General features: G+C 43.2%; 1 protein-coding gene across 1 annotated transcript in view; it reads right to left on the reverse strand.

The window, feature by feature from the left end:
* LOC142200938 (macrophage mannose receptor 1-like) overlaps positions 1–18,715 on the reverse strand; it is a 58,728-nt gene that overhangs the window by 14,637 nt on the left and 25,376 nt on the right. Inside the window, exons 16-23 of the mRNA XM_075271685.1 lie at positions 16,441–16,473; positions 12,799–12,962; positions 9,102–9,169; positions 8,238–8,338; positions 6,303–6,445; positions 5,310–5,424; positions 3,701–3,855; positions 954–1,056 (exon numbers count right to left, since the gene is read on the reverse strand). Coding sequence (XP_075127786.1) covers positions 954–1,056; positions 3,701–3,855; positions 5,310–5,424; positions 6,303–6,445; positions 8,238–8,338; positions 9,102–9,169; positions 12,799–12,962; positions 16,441–16,473 — 882 coding nt within the window. The remainder of the gene's footprint in view (positions 1–953; positions 1,057–3,700; positions 3,856–5,309; positions 5,425–6,302; positions 6,446–8,237; positions 8,339–9,101; positions 9,170–12,798; positions 12,963–16,440; positions 16,474–18,715) is intronic.

An 18,715-nucleotide genomic window follows, 5' to 3' on the forward strand; every position in this document is an offset into this window, starting at 1 on the left:
AAGGTTATCCCTAGCTATCCCTGCCTGTACAGCTATCCCTGTCTCATAGTCACAAAGTTCACATTCTCATATGACCCGGATTTGAAATCCACTATTTGTCTAAAATGGAGGTCACCTGATTTCGGCAGCCAATGACTTTTTCCAATTTTTTTCAATGCCCCCGGTGTCGTAGTTCCTGTCCCACCTCCCCTGCGCTGTTATTGGTGCAAAAAAGGCGCCAGGGAAGGTGGGAGGGGAATCGAATTTTGGCACACTTTACCACGCGGTGTTCGATTCGATTCGAACATGGCGAACACCCTGATATCCGATCGAACATGTGTTCGATAGAACACTGTTCGCTCATCTCTATTTATGAAGAATTTGCTCCTTTTTTTCCAGATGTTATGCTGCCACTTTTGCATTTTGGCAAAAAAAAAAATGGGAGAGGCCTAAACGAAGATCATTTTCCCGCTGTATTTATGACTTGTAACTCTTTAAAAACACACAAGTGCCATCCAGTTCCTGGGCAACGTGAAAGAGCCCATCAGGTTAGAAAGCAATAAAAAGGGAAATTGTGCAATTTTTTTAACCATGAGCACTTTGACCAAAAGGTGCATCTAAACTAACTAGTGCACAACATTTCACAAGGTGGCTGAATCTATGATACGACCAGGAGCCATGATTGGATTGTGACCTGTCTTGTGTATCTCCTGACGTACCAAAGTCAACAAGTTCATATCTGTACCCTCATCAATACAGTTGCCTTGATAGAAGGGATCCATGACAGTACAACAACAGGGGGCAGCACTGAGCTGGGTGCTACCTCCAAAGCCACCAATGTACTTGCATTGTGTTCGCCAGTGTGACCTACCCTAATAGATGGAATTCCTCACTGCTGATCTCTGACTATGGAGAAAAGTCTCCCCGATTAGAGCCCCAGGTAAAAGAAATGTCTCCGCCATAACTGATCTTACCCTTATATCTCTGGCAGATGTATCCTCTCTCCAGACTACAATCCTGTGTAATCCAGGTACCGGCGCTCAGTATATCCCCACGTTGCAAAGCGGCACAGTCACCCTTAAAGGTAAGAAATTAGAAAAACATTTTCATGTACGGTACATGTTAGACAGGTGAGGAAAATATGCTGCGCAGTAACAAAGCTTTCAGGAATAGAAGGGTTAATAGTTTATTTTTTTTATCAATTAACAAAATGAAGAAAAGAGAAATGTAAATCCCATCAATATTTGGTGTGTCATGATGTGCAGTGACTAGTGGTGAAAAGAGGTGATCTGGCAGATGTGACCACACCCCTAGTGCACCAACCAGTTTTATTCACATAAGGACATTTATATAGGGGTGTAACTAACAAAGACTGGACCCCATAGTAAACTCTTGACTTGATACACCCCCCAAGCATAGTGCCCACTTTCCAGGCCTCTGCCCACACACAGTACAATGCCCCATTTACACATACTCCCAAAAGTGGCCTCCATACAGTAGAATATCTCTTAGTAGCCCCTCAACACAGTATAATTCATATTTGTCATATTTGTTATTATGTCATGTTTCATAAATAGGTTCCTAGGAGTCCTGACAGTGTTATACACTATGTTTTATAGATAGGTTCCTAGGAGCCCTGACAGTGTTATACACTATGTTTTATAGATAGGTTCCTAGGAGCCCTGACAGTGTTATACACTATGTTTTATAGATAGTTTCCTAGGAGCCCTCACAGTGTTATACACTATGTTTTATAGATAGGTTCCTAGGAGCCCTGACAGTATTATACACTATGTTTTATAGATAGTTTCCTAGGAGCCCTGACAGTGTTATACACTATGTTTTATAGATAGGTTCCTAGGAGTCCTCACAGTGTTATACACTATGTTTTATAGATAGGTTCCTAGGAGCCCTGACAGTGTTATACACTATGTTTTATAGATAGGTTCCTAGGAGCCCTGACAGTGTTACACACTATGTTTTATAGATAGGTTCCTAGGAGCCCTGACAGTGTTATACACTATGTTTTAAAGATAGGTTCCTAGGAGTCCTGACAGTGTTATACACTATGTTTTATAGATAGGTTCCTAGGAGCCCTGACAGTGTTATACACTATGTTTTATAGATAGGTTCCTAGGAGCCCTGACAGTGTTATACACTATGTTTTATAGATAGGTTCCTAGGAGCCCTGACAGTGTTATACACTATGTTTTAAAGATAGGTTCCTAGGAGTCCTGACAGTGTTATACACTATGTATTATAGATAGGTTCCTAGGAGCCCTGACAGTGTTATACACTATGTTTTATAGATAGGTTCCTAGGAGTCCTCACAGTGTTATACACTATGTTTTATAGATAGGTTCCTAGGAGCCCTGACAGTGTTATACACTATGTTTTATAGATAGGTTCCTAGGAGCCCTGACAGTGTTACACACTATGTTTTATAGATAGGTTCCTAGGAGCCCTGACAGTGTTATACACTATGTTTTAAAGATAGGTTCCTAGGAGTCCTGACAGTGTTATACACTATGTTTTATAGATAGGTTCCTAGGAGCCCTGACAGTGTTATACACTATGTTTTATAGATAGGTTCCTAGGAGCCCTGACAGTGTTATACACTATGTTTTATAGATAGGTTCCTAGGAGCCCTGACAGTGTTATACACTATGTTTTAAAGATAGGTTCCTAGGAGTCCTGACAGTGTTATACACTATGTATTATAGATAGGTTCCTAGGAGCCCTGACAGTGTTATACACTATGTTTTATAGATAGGTTCCTAGGGGTCCTGACAGTGTTATACACTATGTTTTATAGATAGGTTCCTAGGAGCCCTGACAGTATTCTACACTATGTTTTATAGATAGGTTCCTTGAAATTCTGACAGTGTTATACACTATGTTTAAAGGGATTCTACCATTAAAAATCTTTTTTTCTGTGGATAATAGCCTTTTAGAAAGGCTATTCATCTCCTACCTTTAGATGGGATCTCCGCTTTAGATGGGATCTCCGTTTTTTACCGGTATGTAAATTAGTTCTCTGGCAGCAATGGAGGCGGGCTGCAGCACTGAAAATGCGATGAGGGCGCCCCCACCGCTGCCCGAGAGCAGGATCCTGCGCCGCCTCTGTTTTCTGCTGGATCCTCCCCTTCTTTCTTCAGCAGCGTCACCTTCACCTCTGTCGGCCTTACACTAGTAGAGGCCCTAGTTCCGAGGCCGCAATTGCGAGCATGCGCAGTCGGCTCTACTAGTGTAAGAGTCGACAGAGGTGACGCTGCTGAAGAAAGAAGGGGAGGATCCAGCAGAAGACAGAGGCGGCGCATGATCCTGTTCTCGGGCAGCGGTGGGGACACCCTCATCGCATTTTCAGTGCTGGGGCCCATCCCCATCGCTGCCAGAGAACTAATTTACATACCGGTAAAAAACTGTATTACTAAGGAATGGCGCGGCGGAGATCCCATCTAAAGGTAGGAGATGAATAGCCTTTCTAAAGGCTATTCCGACGTGTTAGCCACAGAAAAAAGATTTTAATGGTAGAATCCCTTTAATCTTTAGTCCAAATAAACTGTGACTTGGCTTAAGGTTTCCATTCCGCAGATTCCCTTCCTCCAGTCTATAGGCACAGGCTTACTCTGCCCACAGGTATATTCCACCTGTTCGGTCACAAATCGTCCCCTCCATTGTTAATAAATAGTGTTATATATAAAGACAATACATTACTTACAGATGAACCTCTATACCACCGTGGATGTCCTTTAGCCCAGTTTGTATAATACAATCCACTCTGATCTATCCAGACAAACTTGCGTTGATTATACCTATCATGTAATCCAATCCAGACTTCAACCGTAATGTTTATTAAATGAGACATTACAAAAGCTGTAATAAAACATATGATATGTATGTATTATATATGTATCACCATGTAATAAAATCTAATGAAGTTTAGCCACTGCAGAGGGGAAGGAGGGAGAAATTAAAACTTAAATAAGAGCGTACAAAAAGGCAAAAAAAAAACAAACATTTTTTGCAAAAGAACCATGAATGAGTCCTCACCGGAATTATACAGGAAATGAAAAGTTTAGCAATGCATTCCCTTCACGGAAAAGCTTACAGACTGATATATATGCGAGCCCACCGTCCTCCATGTCTTCTTCGTTGGCCAAAAAAGTAGCCTAACTTTTTGTCCAACGATTGAAGTTTGAAAGAATACAGACACAGAATACAGACACACAACAGCCGACAGATCCCGATATAGTCAATTGGGTTCCTCGGCTCTGTTTGTGTCTGTCATACAATGGATACGGTTCTGTCTGTTATATAATGCTCCTGTTCCTCCAGTGGACCAGAAAACGGAAAGAAATACACAGGTGTAAACCTAGTCTAAAGAGATCATTCCCCGACACATACTTTCATTGCCTCACCTCTCCTGCTCGTAATTTCCAGTGGTCCCTCAACGTTCTCATCCGGCCTTTGGTAGACATCATGTGCTGCGGGGTCACTGACAAATGACCCCAGCGTCATGACCCCAGCTAGAGACTGGAAGAGGTCGGAAGAGAATTTCAGGAGACCACTGGAATCTGCAAGGATGCCCAGGTAAGGTGAGGCAAGTTGAGCATAAGCAAAGAAGAAAAATTTGTCTCAGCCCGTATTACAAAAATGATAAATGTCTCTTACTGTTAATGCAGGAGTAGTAGGTGCTTGTAGTCATCCGGATGCCCGGGACGTCATGTCCGGCACAGACACAATAGAAGCAACAAATTGAAGTAGTCTCAGCACGCCGGATGATACGTTTTCTTAAAAAAAAAAATTCCAAATTTTATTGTGGAGACATGCTCCAAGTTAAAAATATATATATATTGTTCTTGGAAAAGCAGTCGATGGATATGTCCTTGTGCAGACGGGACAGAAGGACGAATAAGCCTACGCGGGGGTCATATCCCCGAAACGCGTAGGCTTATTCGTCCTTCTGTCCCGTCTGCACAAGGACATATCCATCGACTGCTTTTCCAAGAACAATATATATATATTTTTAACTTGGAGCATGTCTCCACAATAAAATTTGGAAAAAATTTTTTTAAGAAAACGTATCATCCGGCGTGCTGAGACTACTTCAAGTTGAGCATAACTCTTGGCTATGTTGCTTCATAACATGAAAACAGTAGTACATACATACATAAAAAAAATAATAGTTTATTAGGGATGAGCCAATCTTGAGATTTCAAAATTAGATTTCCGATCATTTTCCAGCCAATCCCAATCGTGAAATTTGCTTGATCGCCGATCGGCATCCGATCCCGATCACTCAACCCTATAGTTTATCCATTACTTACATTGCACCAAATCATCATTTATAATGACTAAACTTCCTCCTGAGGACTGACAGGCGCGTTTGGCATTATCCCAGTGAACTCCTTCATCTTCTCCTGTGCCAAATATCCCGTAACACTTAAATTGAGAATATCAGAATATTATTACGATAACAAATCCAGAAGTAGAATTTCATATATAAGTCTACCTTATGGTTACTTTGTATAATGACATTATATACTATATAAAACAATTCACCAATATATTGTACATCTGTTATCAGAAATTCTGAATTATTCCCTATGAAGGGAGAGTTACCAGAGTCAGACTACACATGGTTTGTTTATGGTCTCTTACCATGGAGACACATAGGTTTGCACAAAAATTTTAACATAAAATATCATGAGGTTTTTAACTCTAATTTTTCGATTTTCATTTTTGACTCCCCGCCTTCCAAAACCCCATAATTTTTTTAATTTTTCCATTTACAGATCCACATGAGAACTCAACTTTTGTGGGACAAATTGTTCCTCATGATGCTACCATATATTGTACATGCTACCATATACTATTGTAGTTCTGTATGTTCTATATTCTATATTCAGTGCCGCACCTCCCATGAGGCGACCTGAAGCGAGCGCTTCGGGTGGCGTTATGCCAGGGCCTCAGGGAGGGCAGCATTTTTGCTTCCCTAAGCCAGTCCAGAACAAGCTGTCCTGGACTGGCTTATCACCGAGCGGTGGTTTGGGGAGGCCACTGGAGCAGCGCTGCTCCAGCAGCCTCCCCTCACGCTCAGGCAGAGAGCAGGCAGTCTCCGGGCCTACTCTCTGCCGGTGAACGGCGCTAAGCCCCGCCCCCTTCACTCGGCCACGCCCCTGACCCGCCCGGCCACGCCCCCACTCCGCCCCTCCTCTGGCGGGGGGGGGGGCGGCTTTCTGCAGTTAGCCTCGGGCGGCGATAGGAGCAGGCTCACCCCTGTCTATATTCAATAGTAATATTAATATTGATGAAATTACCTTCTGTCCAAATGGCATCCAGTCTTCTGGACATCCACCTTCTGGGGCAGGAAGAGTTGGGGCAAATGTGGCATTAATGGTACTGTTTGTCCTTTCACAGATAAACGAATGAGGAAAACCACAGTGTCTGTTCCTCCAATTCCCTATAAAATAATAATAGAAAGAAATGGCAAATTAGTGATGGGTAGCCAAATATTAAGGAAAGGAGACCCCAGATTGCTAGGTATAGGTTTAGGGGTGGGCTTCAAATTTACCCCAAATGACCCTTTTTAGCAAGAACATGCCCACAGGTCCGCCAGTCACCCTGAGTGTTATTAAATGGGTTATCCACCTAATACTCATGGCGTATCATTATGCTCACTGTCAATAACCTTTCCAGTCCTTGTGGCTAGAAGTCTTGTGCCTCATGTGACCAGTTAGTGGCCTCAGCAGTTGCTGGTAAGGAATTGGTGATGTATGTGCATGATGTCATCAGTCCCTCTCCAGTGACCCCTAAGACCAATGATTAGCATCAGTGGTCATGTGAGGTGCAGGACCTCCAGAAACGAGATGCTGGTATGAGACTGAACAGAAACTGAGGTGCAGGAGTTGGGATTCTTTTTTTTTTGACCAGTTCCTGGACTATCTATTTAACCCCTTCCACAGTGGATGTCGGATGTTTAAATATGGCGGCCGCTCCGAAACTCAACAGCCAACATTAACCGCCTGATCTCTGCTGTAATATACAGCAGAGACCCGGTGCTAATGCCCGCAATCAGTGCATGTACTGATCACAGGGCTCAAGTCCTCAGTAAAAGCTGAACCATTGGTAAGGATCACAAGTCCCTGGAGTGAAATCTGAGACAGGTGTTCCATTGCCATAACAGGCTCCTAGGCTCCTAGCCATGACAGGCTCCCCGGCTTGTCTGGTACCAGTAAAGCAGCCTGTGATACAAATGCCAATATTTTTCAATGCTTTGTAATGCATTGCATTAGTGATCAGACACCCTGATCAATAAAAAGAACAAAAAGTTCAAATCACCCCCCTCTTCTCTAGATTATATATGAAAGTTAAAAAATGACTGTAAAAACACATGCACATTAGGTCTCCCTTTGTCTGAAATAGCTCGGTCTACAAACTTATCAAAGGATTTTTCTCATATGGAGAATATCATAGCAGGAAAAAGTCAAGTGCCGAACCTTTGATTAAAATTTTAATTAAAAGTGACCAATGCAGTAGAAATTCCCTATAATGTTATAACTAAAAAGTACACTTGGCCCTGCAAAGAAATACGCCCTATGCATCCCCGTACTCATAAGTATAAAAAAATTATGGGTGTCACCATATGGCGATTTTTAGAAAAAAAAAATTTTTTTTCAAAGTTTTTGATTTTTGTTAAGGGATTAAAATGTAAATAAAAGTACGGTATATAAATTGTATATCCCCAGAATCGTATCAAAACATAGAATACAGGTAACATGTAATTTTGGTTGCAGAGTGAACGCTGTTAGAAAAAGCCCCTAAGAAAATTGCACAAATACATTTTCTCCAATTCCACCCAATTCAGATTTTTTTTCCATCTTCCCAGTATGTTGTACAGAATAATAAATGGAGCCATTATGAAGAACAATTTGTCCAACAAACATTAAGCTCTCATATAGCTAAACGCCATAAAAAACTTGATAGATTAATTCAATGGGTCATTGCAATTAAATTGATACCATTGAATTGTTTGTTTGTTTTTTTAAGTTTTACTACCTTTGCAAATTTTATTCACAAGATAAGGGATAAGTGTCCAATTGCTGGAGGATCCAACCACTGGATCCCGAGCAATCAGGGGAATGGGAGACCAAAAGACCCCTAAATCCTCCTTGAGAATAGAACGCCAGTGTGCAATCTCTAGCAGTCCGATATCAGTGAATGGAAGGTCATTGTATTGTAGGTTACAGCCTTACCCAAGTGTGTATTCATCGCTGTGCAAAACTCATCATTACTGAAAAAGTCCGGTTGATTGTTTCCCCAGGCAACAAAGTCAACTGGAGAACCGTCCATCCACCTAATAATAAAGACATGGCGTCATCAAGGTTATAGTGTAATACACAGGCTTAAAGGAGAATGATCAGACAACATATAGTACCCACCCACCACTGCCATTTTTTTTTTTCATTTTTTACACTCCACGTTCCAACCCCCCCCCCCTTTTTTTTTTTCCTCTCTTCATAGACCTGTATGAGGGCTTATTTTTTGCTAGATTTTGGTACTTAATACTGGTGCCATTTAATATTCTTTACAATGTATTGGGAAGCTACATTAAAAATTAGAATGACATGAAAAGAGAATACAGCGGAGACCCGGCAACTAGGGCGACCATTTGGCTCCTGAGAGGGGTCCCGAAATCAGACATCATAGTAGGGTGGATGTCGGGAAGCGGTTAAAGAAGTTATAGAGAAATGGCGCTGTTCTTATCTAGGAGCTATGTCTGGTATTACAACTCAATCTCATTTTGCATTGACCAAAAATATGAAGATGGTTTCTTGCTTTTTACTAGTGGGTCTTAAGTAAAATTGTATCATTTTTGTAATGTTCTATGGAAAAACTGTTACCAGCTTTGAAAAGTCCAATGACCTACATCATCTGATCGGCGCTGTCATCCTAAGGATTTTGATATTTTGTTTATGAAAACTATTCAGCCGTTCTAAAGATATAAGCCATTTTAGTATTAGGGTCTTCTAGCCAACTGGGCGGTACCACTGCATGACATACAGCGCACAGAGACCACGCCCCCAGAGACACCCCAGTGTTACTTACTAAGCACCTACTTAAATTCTTTATCCAGTCCCATCTTAAGGCCAATGTAATATTCTAAATCTGTTCTTTTGGTTAAAATCTAAGAATGGAAAAGGAGAAAAAGGGCAGTAAGTCTATGTTCACACCAGTGCCATGGCTTCTATGATCAATCTCTTAATAACCAAGTAATTTTTTTTCCTTTTTTTTATAACTACTAGAGATGAGCGAACAGTAAAATGTTCGAGGTTCGATATTGGTTTCGAGTAGCCCCTCAATATTCGACTACTTGAATCGAATATCGAACCCTATTATAGTCTATGGGGGGAAAATGCTCGTTTCAGGGGTAGGGAACGTTCGATCAAATTATACTTACCAAGTCCACGAGTGAGGGTCGGGCTGGATCCTCCGAGAAGTCTTCTCCTTGCAGCGTCCCCGCGGCATCTTCCAGCTGTTCGTTCACTCTGCCAGGCATCGGGCCTGGTCAGAGCCGACTGTGCATGCCCGCACTACAAGCAGACATGCGCAGTCGGCTCTGCCCAGGCCTGATGCCTGGCAGAGTGAATTCAGAGCCGGAAGACGCCGCGGGGAAGCTGCACGGAGAAGACTTCTAAAGGTAGGAGAAGAACCAGTGTTGATTGGCCGACTGTATAGCATTCAGCCAATCAATTCTGGTTCTGCATCGAACTTTTACATTCGAACAGTGAGTGGTACTTGATCGAGTACGAGTATTTCGAATACCGTAGTATTCTATCGAATACCTACTCGATCAAGTACTACTCGCTCATCTCTAATAACTACACATTCCAAGTGTCAAAATTGTCAAAATCCTACTAATATTATAAATGTGAACGTTTGTGTGTTTGGATGTTTGTTTCTTAATCACACCACAACAGCTTAACGGATTAGCAAGAAATACAAAAATATACTTTTATAAATAATTTTTTTTCCAAAGTTTTAGTTGTGAAACATAGAATACAGGTGACGTCATTTTTGCTGCAGAGTGAAAGCCGTAAAAAAGAAACCTACATTAACTTTTTCTCCAATTGTTGTTTCAGGGCTGAGAAAGGAGCAGATTTGATGGATGTTCCTGGAGGCGGCAGGAGATGTTGAGGATTGGGATGTGTGGCCTGAAGGATAGGTCAAAGGATATCCCACAACGGCTGGTCTATCGGGTTGGGGTTCTCATGGTCCTGTTAACGTTGATATATGGGTCAGGTAGGAGGTCCATGCAAGGAGGGGCGAAGATGATTAACTCGGTTTTCTCTTTTTTTGTTTTTTTTTATGTAGATTGTGAGCTCCAGACTCTCTGGAAGTCTGGACAACAGAGTAGTAATGTCTGGTCCAGAGGGATATATTTGAGTGTAAGATTTTATGAGTTGGCCAAGGCTGAGGTGGTAGATGGAGAACAAAAGGGGTCCTTAGACAGAGTGTTGGGCAACATCTACCGAAAGAGGGCATGGTGGGGGGGGGGGTGTATGAGTGGGAAATGCTGTATGTGCAGCTGGTGACGTATGAGGAGATCTAAGTCTGTGATGCCAAGTGATAAGAGAGTTTGTAATAAGAGTAAGTGGTTGACTGTGTTGAAGGCGGAGGAAACGTCAAGGAAGAGGAGAACAGAGTGGTGATGCTTGGCTTTGATAGTTAGTAGGTTGTTTATAACTTTGGTTAGTGAAGTTTCTGTGTAGTGATGGGGTCTGAAGAGTACGTTGGACAAGAGATAGGAGGATAGTTCAGAGTGGACGTGTTGTTCAAGCAATTTTGAGGCATACAGGAGCAATGAGATTTCTCTCTGCTGTCTCAAATATCATGTCCTCACTCTATCTGAAACTAAATCTCTCTAAGACTGAACTACTACTGTTTCCACCATCTAACAGATCTGTCCCTGATATATCCATTGTAGTCTCAGGCCTTACTATAACTCCTAGGCAGCAGGCCCGCTGCCTCGGGGTCATGTTTGACGCAGACCTTTCCTTCACCCCTCATGTTGAATCACTCGCACGTTCATGTCACCTCCACCTCAAAAACATCTCCAGAATATGCCCTTTCCTTACCAGAGATACACTAAAGACACTTATTGTCTCTCTGATTCATTCTCGCCTTGACTACTGTAACTCCTTACTAATCGGTCTTCCCCTCACTAAACTCTCCCCTCTACAATCTATTCTGAATGCAGCGGCCAGGCTCATCTATCAGGCTAGACGCTACAGCGATGCCTCTGGTCTTTGTCAGTCGCTACATTGGCTGCCTATTCATTATAGAATAAAATATAAAGTTATCCCCCTCATCCACAAGGCTCTCCATAATGCTGCACCTCCATACATTTCCTCCCTCATCTCTGTCTACCGCCCAACCCGTGCTCTCCGCTCACTCAATGACCTAACACTTACATCCTCTATTATCAGAACCTCCCACGCTCGTATACAAGACTTCTCCCGAGTTGCACCACTTCTCTGGAATGCTCTACCCCGGACAATCAGATTAACTCCCAATTTCTACAGTTTCAAGTGCAAACTAAAGACACATCTTATCAGACAGGCCTATCACAATGTCTAACGTAAACCCTTAACCCTCCTCTGTCCCCACTCCCACATTTCCCCACATTATATGATGCCATTTCAGGATAACTTTATAGGTCCAAGCTCCATCCACATGTTAAAGGACATGACTGTTGACGGCTCATAAAGTCTTAGGTTTATGTAATGACAGTCACCTCTATTACAACATTATCTGACCTCTGCATAAGCAATACTGCCCCTGCTACCTCTTGTGTCACTCCCTCTACCTCATAGATTGTAAGCTCTTGCGGGCAGGGCCCTCAGTCCCATTGTGTGAAATTACTTTCTTTGTAATGTATCTTACTGTCTGTATTTGAACCCTACAAATTGAACAGCGCTGCAGAATATGTTGGCGCTATATAAATAAAATTTATTATTTATTATTATTATTAATAAGATTGGGCGATTGTTGGCTGAAGAGGATGGGTCAAGGGATATTTTCTTAAGGAGCAATGAGATTGGGCAATTTTTGGCTGAAGAGGATGGGTCAAGGGATATTTTCTTAAGGATAGGTGTGAAAGTAGCGTGTTTGAGGTTGGAAAGGTAGGAACCTCTGGTTAGATGGAGGTTGAAGAGATGGGCAGGACAGGAGTAAAGACTCCAGTGAGGTTGGGGATGAGATGTGACTGGATTGGATCAAGCGCTCAGATGGTGAGGTCGGATTTTGAAATTAGACTTTCATTGGTGATGGTGAAGAAATAGGTTAAGGATGAAGAGCACCAAACAGTTGGGCAGAGTGGTTGTGAGGGATGTAGGGTGAGACTTTCTCTGATGGTGTCAATTTTGTTTTTGAAGTAAGAGGCAAGGTCTAAGATCGACCTGTATAAGAGACCAGTGTGAAACCTGGAATAATTCAGGAGATCAGAGATGATCACATAAAAATACCATGTTTAGAGCACGTAAATAATGTCATTTTGATGCCAAACATGTTGTTCTGGTATACAGGGACTCCGTCATTCCCTTCTGAGAGCGGTGTAGTGGAGTTTATCTAACCAAGCTTTAGTGTCCCAGCTACAATATAATATCCAAACTAAAGAGACCTTATAGCTCAAAAAGTTTGCTCAACAAGCGTAACGCCATCATGGCCACCATTTTAATACAAATGTTATGTGACTAATAGTCACTGTGGACCGTATAGCCTAGAAGGAGAAGAATATTCATACTCAGAACTTACATATTTCCAGAGGAATCTCCTCTCAGATTCACTGTTAATGGTGACAAGATGGGAAAAATTGCGTTTACAAAATCCTTGAGCTTTCTCCATCGGCTCTTCATCATCACTGACATAGTATTGGCTGTCATTGTAGATGAGCCAACCGTCACTTGTAACTTCATATTCTGTGATATAAAGGAGATACAAATATCATGTTATAATGTACAAAATAGAAGGATTGTCACAAATAATGCACAAATGTAAGTTAAAGCAGCATGGCGGCACAGGGAGCATATATACTAAGTGTCGTCTACCATATTCAGTGCATCTTTATGTCTCATTATGAAAAAAAGTCAACACATTTGGAGAAATCACTTACTACTAGATACCCCTTTGGAGTGGTAGTTGATCTCCACAAAGGAAATCTGTTACGAGAGCACAGCATAAGATCCCTGAGATATCGCTGTTTTTCTTAATAAAGAAATGAACTCATGGAGCAACAAGGGCATTATCACTGCTCCAAAGAGCTCATTTAAATATTGATACAACAGTGATATCTCAGCAACAGGGGAAACAACTAGGGAAAAAACTGATTCGGGGTTGGTTTGATATGCTGGTTCTGGTGACACTAACCTATCTATCTGCAGGGCTGGGGTGATATACTGGGTCTGGTGACAATAACCTATCTATCTGCAGGGCTGGGGTGATATGCTGGTTCTGGTGACAGTAACCTATCTATCTGCAGGGCTGGGGTGATATACTGGGTCTGGTGACAATAACCTATCTATCTGCAGGGCTGGGGTGATATGCTGGTTCTGGTGACAGTAACCTATCTATCTGCAGGGCTGGGGTGATATGCTGGTTCTGGTGACAGTAACCTATCTATCTGCAGAGCTGGGGTGATATGCTGGGTCTGGTGACACTAACCTATCTATCTGCAGGGCTGGGGTGATATGCTGGGTCTGGTGACAGTAACCTATCTATCTGCAGGACTGGGGTGATATGCTGGGTCTGGTGACACTAACCTATCTATCTGCAGCACTGGGGTGATATGCTGGGTCTGGTGACAGTAACCTATCTATCTGCAGGGCTGGGGTGATATGCTGGGTCTGGTGACAGTAACCTATCTATCTGCAGGGCTGGGGTGATATGCTGGGTCTGGTGACAGTAACCTATCTATCTGCAGGGCTGGGGTGATATACTGGGTCTGGTGACAGTAACCTATCTATCTGCAGGGCTGGGGTGATATACTGGGTCTGGTGACAATAACCTATCTATCTGCAGGGCTGGGGTGATATGCTGGGTCTGGTGACACTAACCTATCTATCTGCAGGGCTGGGGTGATATGCTGGGTCTGGTGACAGTAACCTATCTATCTGCAGGACTGGGGTGATATGCTGGGTCTGGTGACACTAACCTATCTATCTGCAGCACTGGGGTGATATGCTGGGTCTGGTGACAGTAACCTATCTATCTGCAGGGCTGGGGTGATATGCTGGTTCTGGTGACACTAACCTATCTATCTGCAGGGCTGGGGTGATATGCTGGTTCTGGTGACAGTAACCTATCTATCTGCAGGGCTGGGGTGATATGCTGGGTCTGGTGACAGTAACCTATCTATCTGCAGGGCTGGGGTGATATGCTAGGTCTGGTGACTATTACCTATCTATCTGCAGGGCTGGGGTGATATGCTGGGTCTCTTGACACTAACCTATCTATCTGCAGGGCTGGGGTGATATGCTGGGTCTGTTGACACTAACCTATCTATCTGCAGGGCTGGGGTGATATGCTGGGTCTGGTGACAGTAACCTATCTATCTGCAGGGCTGGGGTGATATGCTGGTTCTGGTGACACTAACCTATCTATCTGCAGGGCTGGGGTGATATGCTGGGTCTGGTGATACTAACCTATCTATCTGCAGGGCTGGGGTGATATGCTGGTTCTGGTGACAGTAACCTATCTATCTGCAGGGCTGGGGTGATATGCTGTTTTGGTGACAGTAACCTATCTATCTGCAGGGCTGGGGTGATATGCTGGGTCTGGTGACAGTAACCTATCTATCTGCAGGACTGGGGTGATATGCTGGTTCTGGTGACACTAACCTATCTATCTGCAGGGCTGGGGTGATATGCTGGTTCTGGTGACAGTAACCTATCTATCTGCAGGGCTGGGGTGATATGCTAGGTCTGGTGACTATTACCTATCTATCTGCAGGGCTGGGGTGATATGATGGGTCTGTTGACACTAACCTATCTGCAGGGCTGGGGTGATATGCTGGGTCTGTTGACACTAACCTATCTATCTGCAGGGCTGGGGTGATATGCTGGTTCTGGTGACACTAACCTATCTATCTGCAGGGCTGGGGTGATATGCTGGGTCTGGTGACACTAACCTATCTATCTGCAGGGCTGGGGTGATATGCTGGTTCTGGTGACAGTAACCTATCTATCTGCAGGGCTGGGGTGATATGCTGTTTTGGTGACAGTAACCTATCTATCTGCAGGGCTGGGGTGATATGCTGGGTCTGGTGACACTAACCTATCTATCTGCAGGGCTGGGGTGATATGCTGGGTTTGGTGACACTAACCTATCTATCTGCAGGGCTGGGGTGATATGCTGGGTCTGGTGACAGTAACCTATCTATCTGCAGGGCTGGGGTGATATGCTGGTTCTGGTGACACTAACCTATCTATCTGCAGGGCTGGGGTGATATGCTGGGTCTGGTGACACTAACCTATCTATCTGCAGGGCTGGGGTGATATGCTGGGTCTGGTGATACTAACCTATCTATCTGCAGGGCTGGGGTGATATGCTGTTTTGGTGACAGTAACCTATCTATCTGCAGGGCTGGGGTGATATGCTGGGTCTGGTGACAGTAACCTATCTATCTGCAGGACTGGGGTGATATGCTGGTTCTGGTGACACTAACCTATCTATCTGCAGGGCTGGGGTGATATGCTGGTTCTGGTGACAGTAACCTATCTATCTGCAGGGCTGGGGTGATATGCTAGGTCTGGTGACTATTACCTATCTATCTGCAGGGCTGGGGTGATATGCTGGGTCTGTTGACACTAACCTATCTATCTGCAGGGCTGGGGTGATATGCTGGGTCTGTTGACACTAACCTATCTATCTGCAGAGCTGGGGTGATATGCTGGGTCTGGTGACACTAACCTATCTATCTGCGGGGCTGGGGTGATTTGCTGTTTTGTTGACACTCCCTTTAACAGTTCTGTATCCAGGAGCCCTTGTGGTCCTTATTAGTTTTCTGGATCTGGTCTGGAATTCGCAATAATTTAGGGGTCTAGCCTGTTTTTGTGTTGTATATTTTGGATGACCAGGTTAGTCTACACTTAGTGACTGTTCACATGGCAGGAAATGAAGTTGAATTGGAGAATGCCATCCTCCTGAAATTCCTCTTCATTTTTGCCCCTCCGGTCTCCCACACCGGAAATCCAAACCAGAGCGTTGTCATTCCTCCATGACTTTCCACTACTGAATAGGTCCAGATGAGTCTGGTGAGATGGAGCAGGAGGCTTATACTTTCTGTGTCCTGCTTTGATCTCTCTTCCATTGGAGACAATGACAGGAAGAATCTGCTGCTGATTTTGAGGTGAAATCCGTGAAAATACCCTCAAAAAGAATAAGAAATATATTACTTACTGGTAGGTTCTGGTTCTTCCTTTAATTCTGCTCCTAGATACAAGAAGAAAGAGTGAATGTGTGAGAATCTGTATCAGTTTGTATAGTGGCGCTATATGGGGTGAGTCTCCACTCAGTACTATAGACTATTACTTTCCTGCCTACCTGCTCTAAGCCAGTGGTCCTCACCATGTGGTACAGACACCCCACGGGGGATACTCCACAGTCTTCCTAGGAAAACTCCACGTTGTCCCGCCCAGAACAGATACCTGTGCACAGTTGCCATCTTTACTTCAGTACCGGCCAATTTCCCTGGTTCAGGACCAGACACATTTTTGTGTTTTTCGTATATATGCAGTTTTATTACTCGGGTAATTCAACTCATTTTTTTTTCTTCTTTTTCGGTGACATATTGGGCTTTATTTTGATGTTGTTTTTATTTTCGCATCTCTTTTATTTTTTTTTATATGTGGGAAAATGTAAACAAATGAGGAGGGAAAACCTGTCTGTTTTTCATGTTTCACATTTTTTTAATAGCACAAACTTCTACTAAAAAAAACTTTCAAAATAGTTTTCCCTATAACAGTAATTTTTATTTTGCATTGTGTCCTCGGGGGTGGGACTAGAACCTGTAATGTGAGCATGTAGTGGGGTATTAGTTATTTATTTTAACCCCTTCCCGCTGATGGCATTTTTTGATTTTCGTTTTTCGTTTTTGACTCCCCTCCTTCTAAACCCCATAACTCTTTTATTTCTCCGCTCCCAGAGCCATATGAGGTCTTAATTTTTGCGGGACAAATTTTTCTTCATGATGCCACCATTAATTATTCTATATAACATACTGGGAAGCAGGAAAAAAATTCAGAATGGGGTGGATTTGAAGAAAAAATGCATTTCTGCGACTTTCTTAGGGGCTTTGGTTTTACGGTGTTCACTGTGCAGCCAAAATGACATGTCCCCTGTATTCTGTGTTTCGGTACGGTTCCAGGGATACCAAATTTATATGATTTTATTTACATTTTGACCCCTTAAAAAAAATCCAAAACTTTGTTAAAAAATTTTTTTTCTAAAAGTCGCCATACGGCGTTTACCGAACAGGAAAAATATTTTTTATAGATTTGTAGAGCGGGCGATTTCGGATGCGGGGATACCTACCATGTATGTGTTTCACAGTTTTTAACTAGTTTTATATGTGTTCTAGGGAAAGAGGGGGTGATTTGAATTTTTAATACTTTTTATATTTTTTTATATATATATATATATATATATATATTTTACTTTTTTTAAATTTTTTTTTTTTGCATTTATTAGCCCCCTAGGGGTGTTGAACCCCAGGGGGTCTGATCACTAATGCAATGCATTACAATGCTAATGCATTGCAATGCACTGCAAAAAATCATCTTTTCTTTTGCAGGCTGCATAGACCAGCCTGCAAAAGAGAGAATTTGCAGACAAGCCTGGGAGCCTTGTAATGACGTCGGCCCTGGAGCATGCTCCAGGAGCTGGCAATCACCGGCAAAATGGCGGCGTCCATGCGCCGTCGGGAAAATGACACCTCCGGCGCCTTTGACTGTGGCGCCGGAGGGGTTAATGCCTCCGATCGGTCTGGGGACCGATCGGAGGCATTAGAGCCGGTTGTCTACTGCTTAAAGCAGTAGACACCCGGCGGTCGCCATAGTTACAGACCCGACATGCGCTGTACTATTACGGCGCATATCGGGAAGGGGTTAATCATTTTACTTTAATTTTATTTATTTTTTTAGATTGTTGCCCCATAAGGTCATAATGGACTTTTGGAGGCATCTGAACACTATTTTTATGGTGGGGGCCGATTTCCCCTGTATCTGGGACTCAAATACATTCAGCCGCCTCCTGACCAAAACTGCAGAGCTGATCTGGGCCCTCTAGGACCCAGCAGCTCTGAGGGTAAGTTCACACAGAATATTTTGGTCAGGATTTTGAGGTCATATTCACCTCAAAATCCAGACCAAAAACACGGCTCCCATTGTGCCGGCTCCCGTAAAAAAGAAGCAAGATGCTAATTCTTCAGGCCGTTTCGACTCGCGATTCGGTCTGAAGACACTCCCTCCTCCCGACTAGGCCCATTCATTGGGCCTAATCCGGAGCGGAGCGGGCGACTGGATGCCGTTGTAGAGCACCACCATTCAGTCGTGGCTACCCGTCTTTTGAACTGGAACCTGAGGCGGCCTCCGCTTCTGGTTCAGGTAAAAAAAAAAACGTCTGAACTTACCCTACAGTCTCCCATACTCGGCAGATAATGTGACCGCCTGGTCAG

This window comes from Leptodactylus fuscus, chromosome 4, assembly GCF_031893055.1.
Source record: "Leptodactylus fuscus isolate aLepFus1 chromosome 4, aLepFus1.hap2, whole genome shotgun sequence".
NCBI lineage: Eukaryota > Metazoa > Chordata > Amphibia > Anura > Leptodactylidae > Leptodactylus > Leptodactylus fuscus.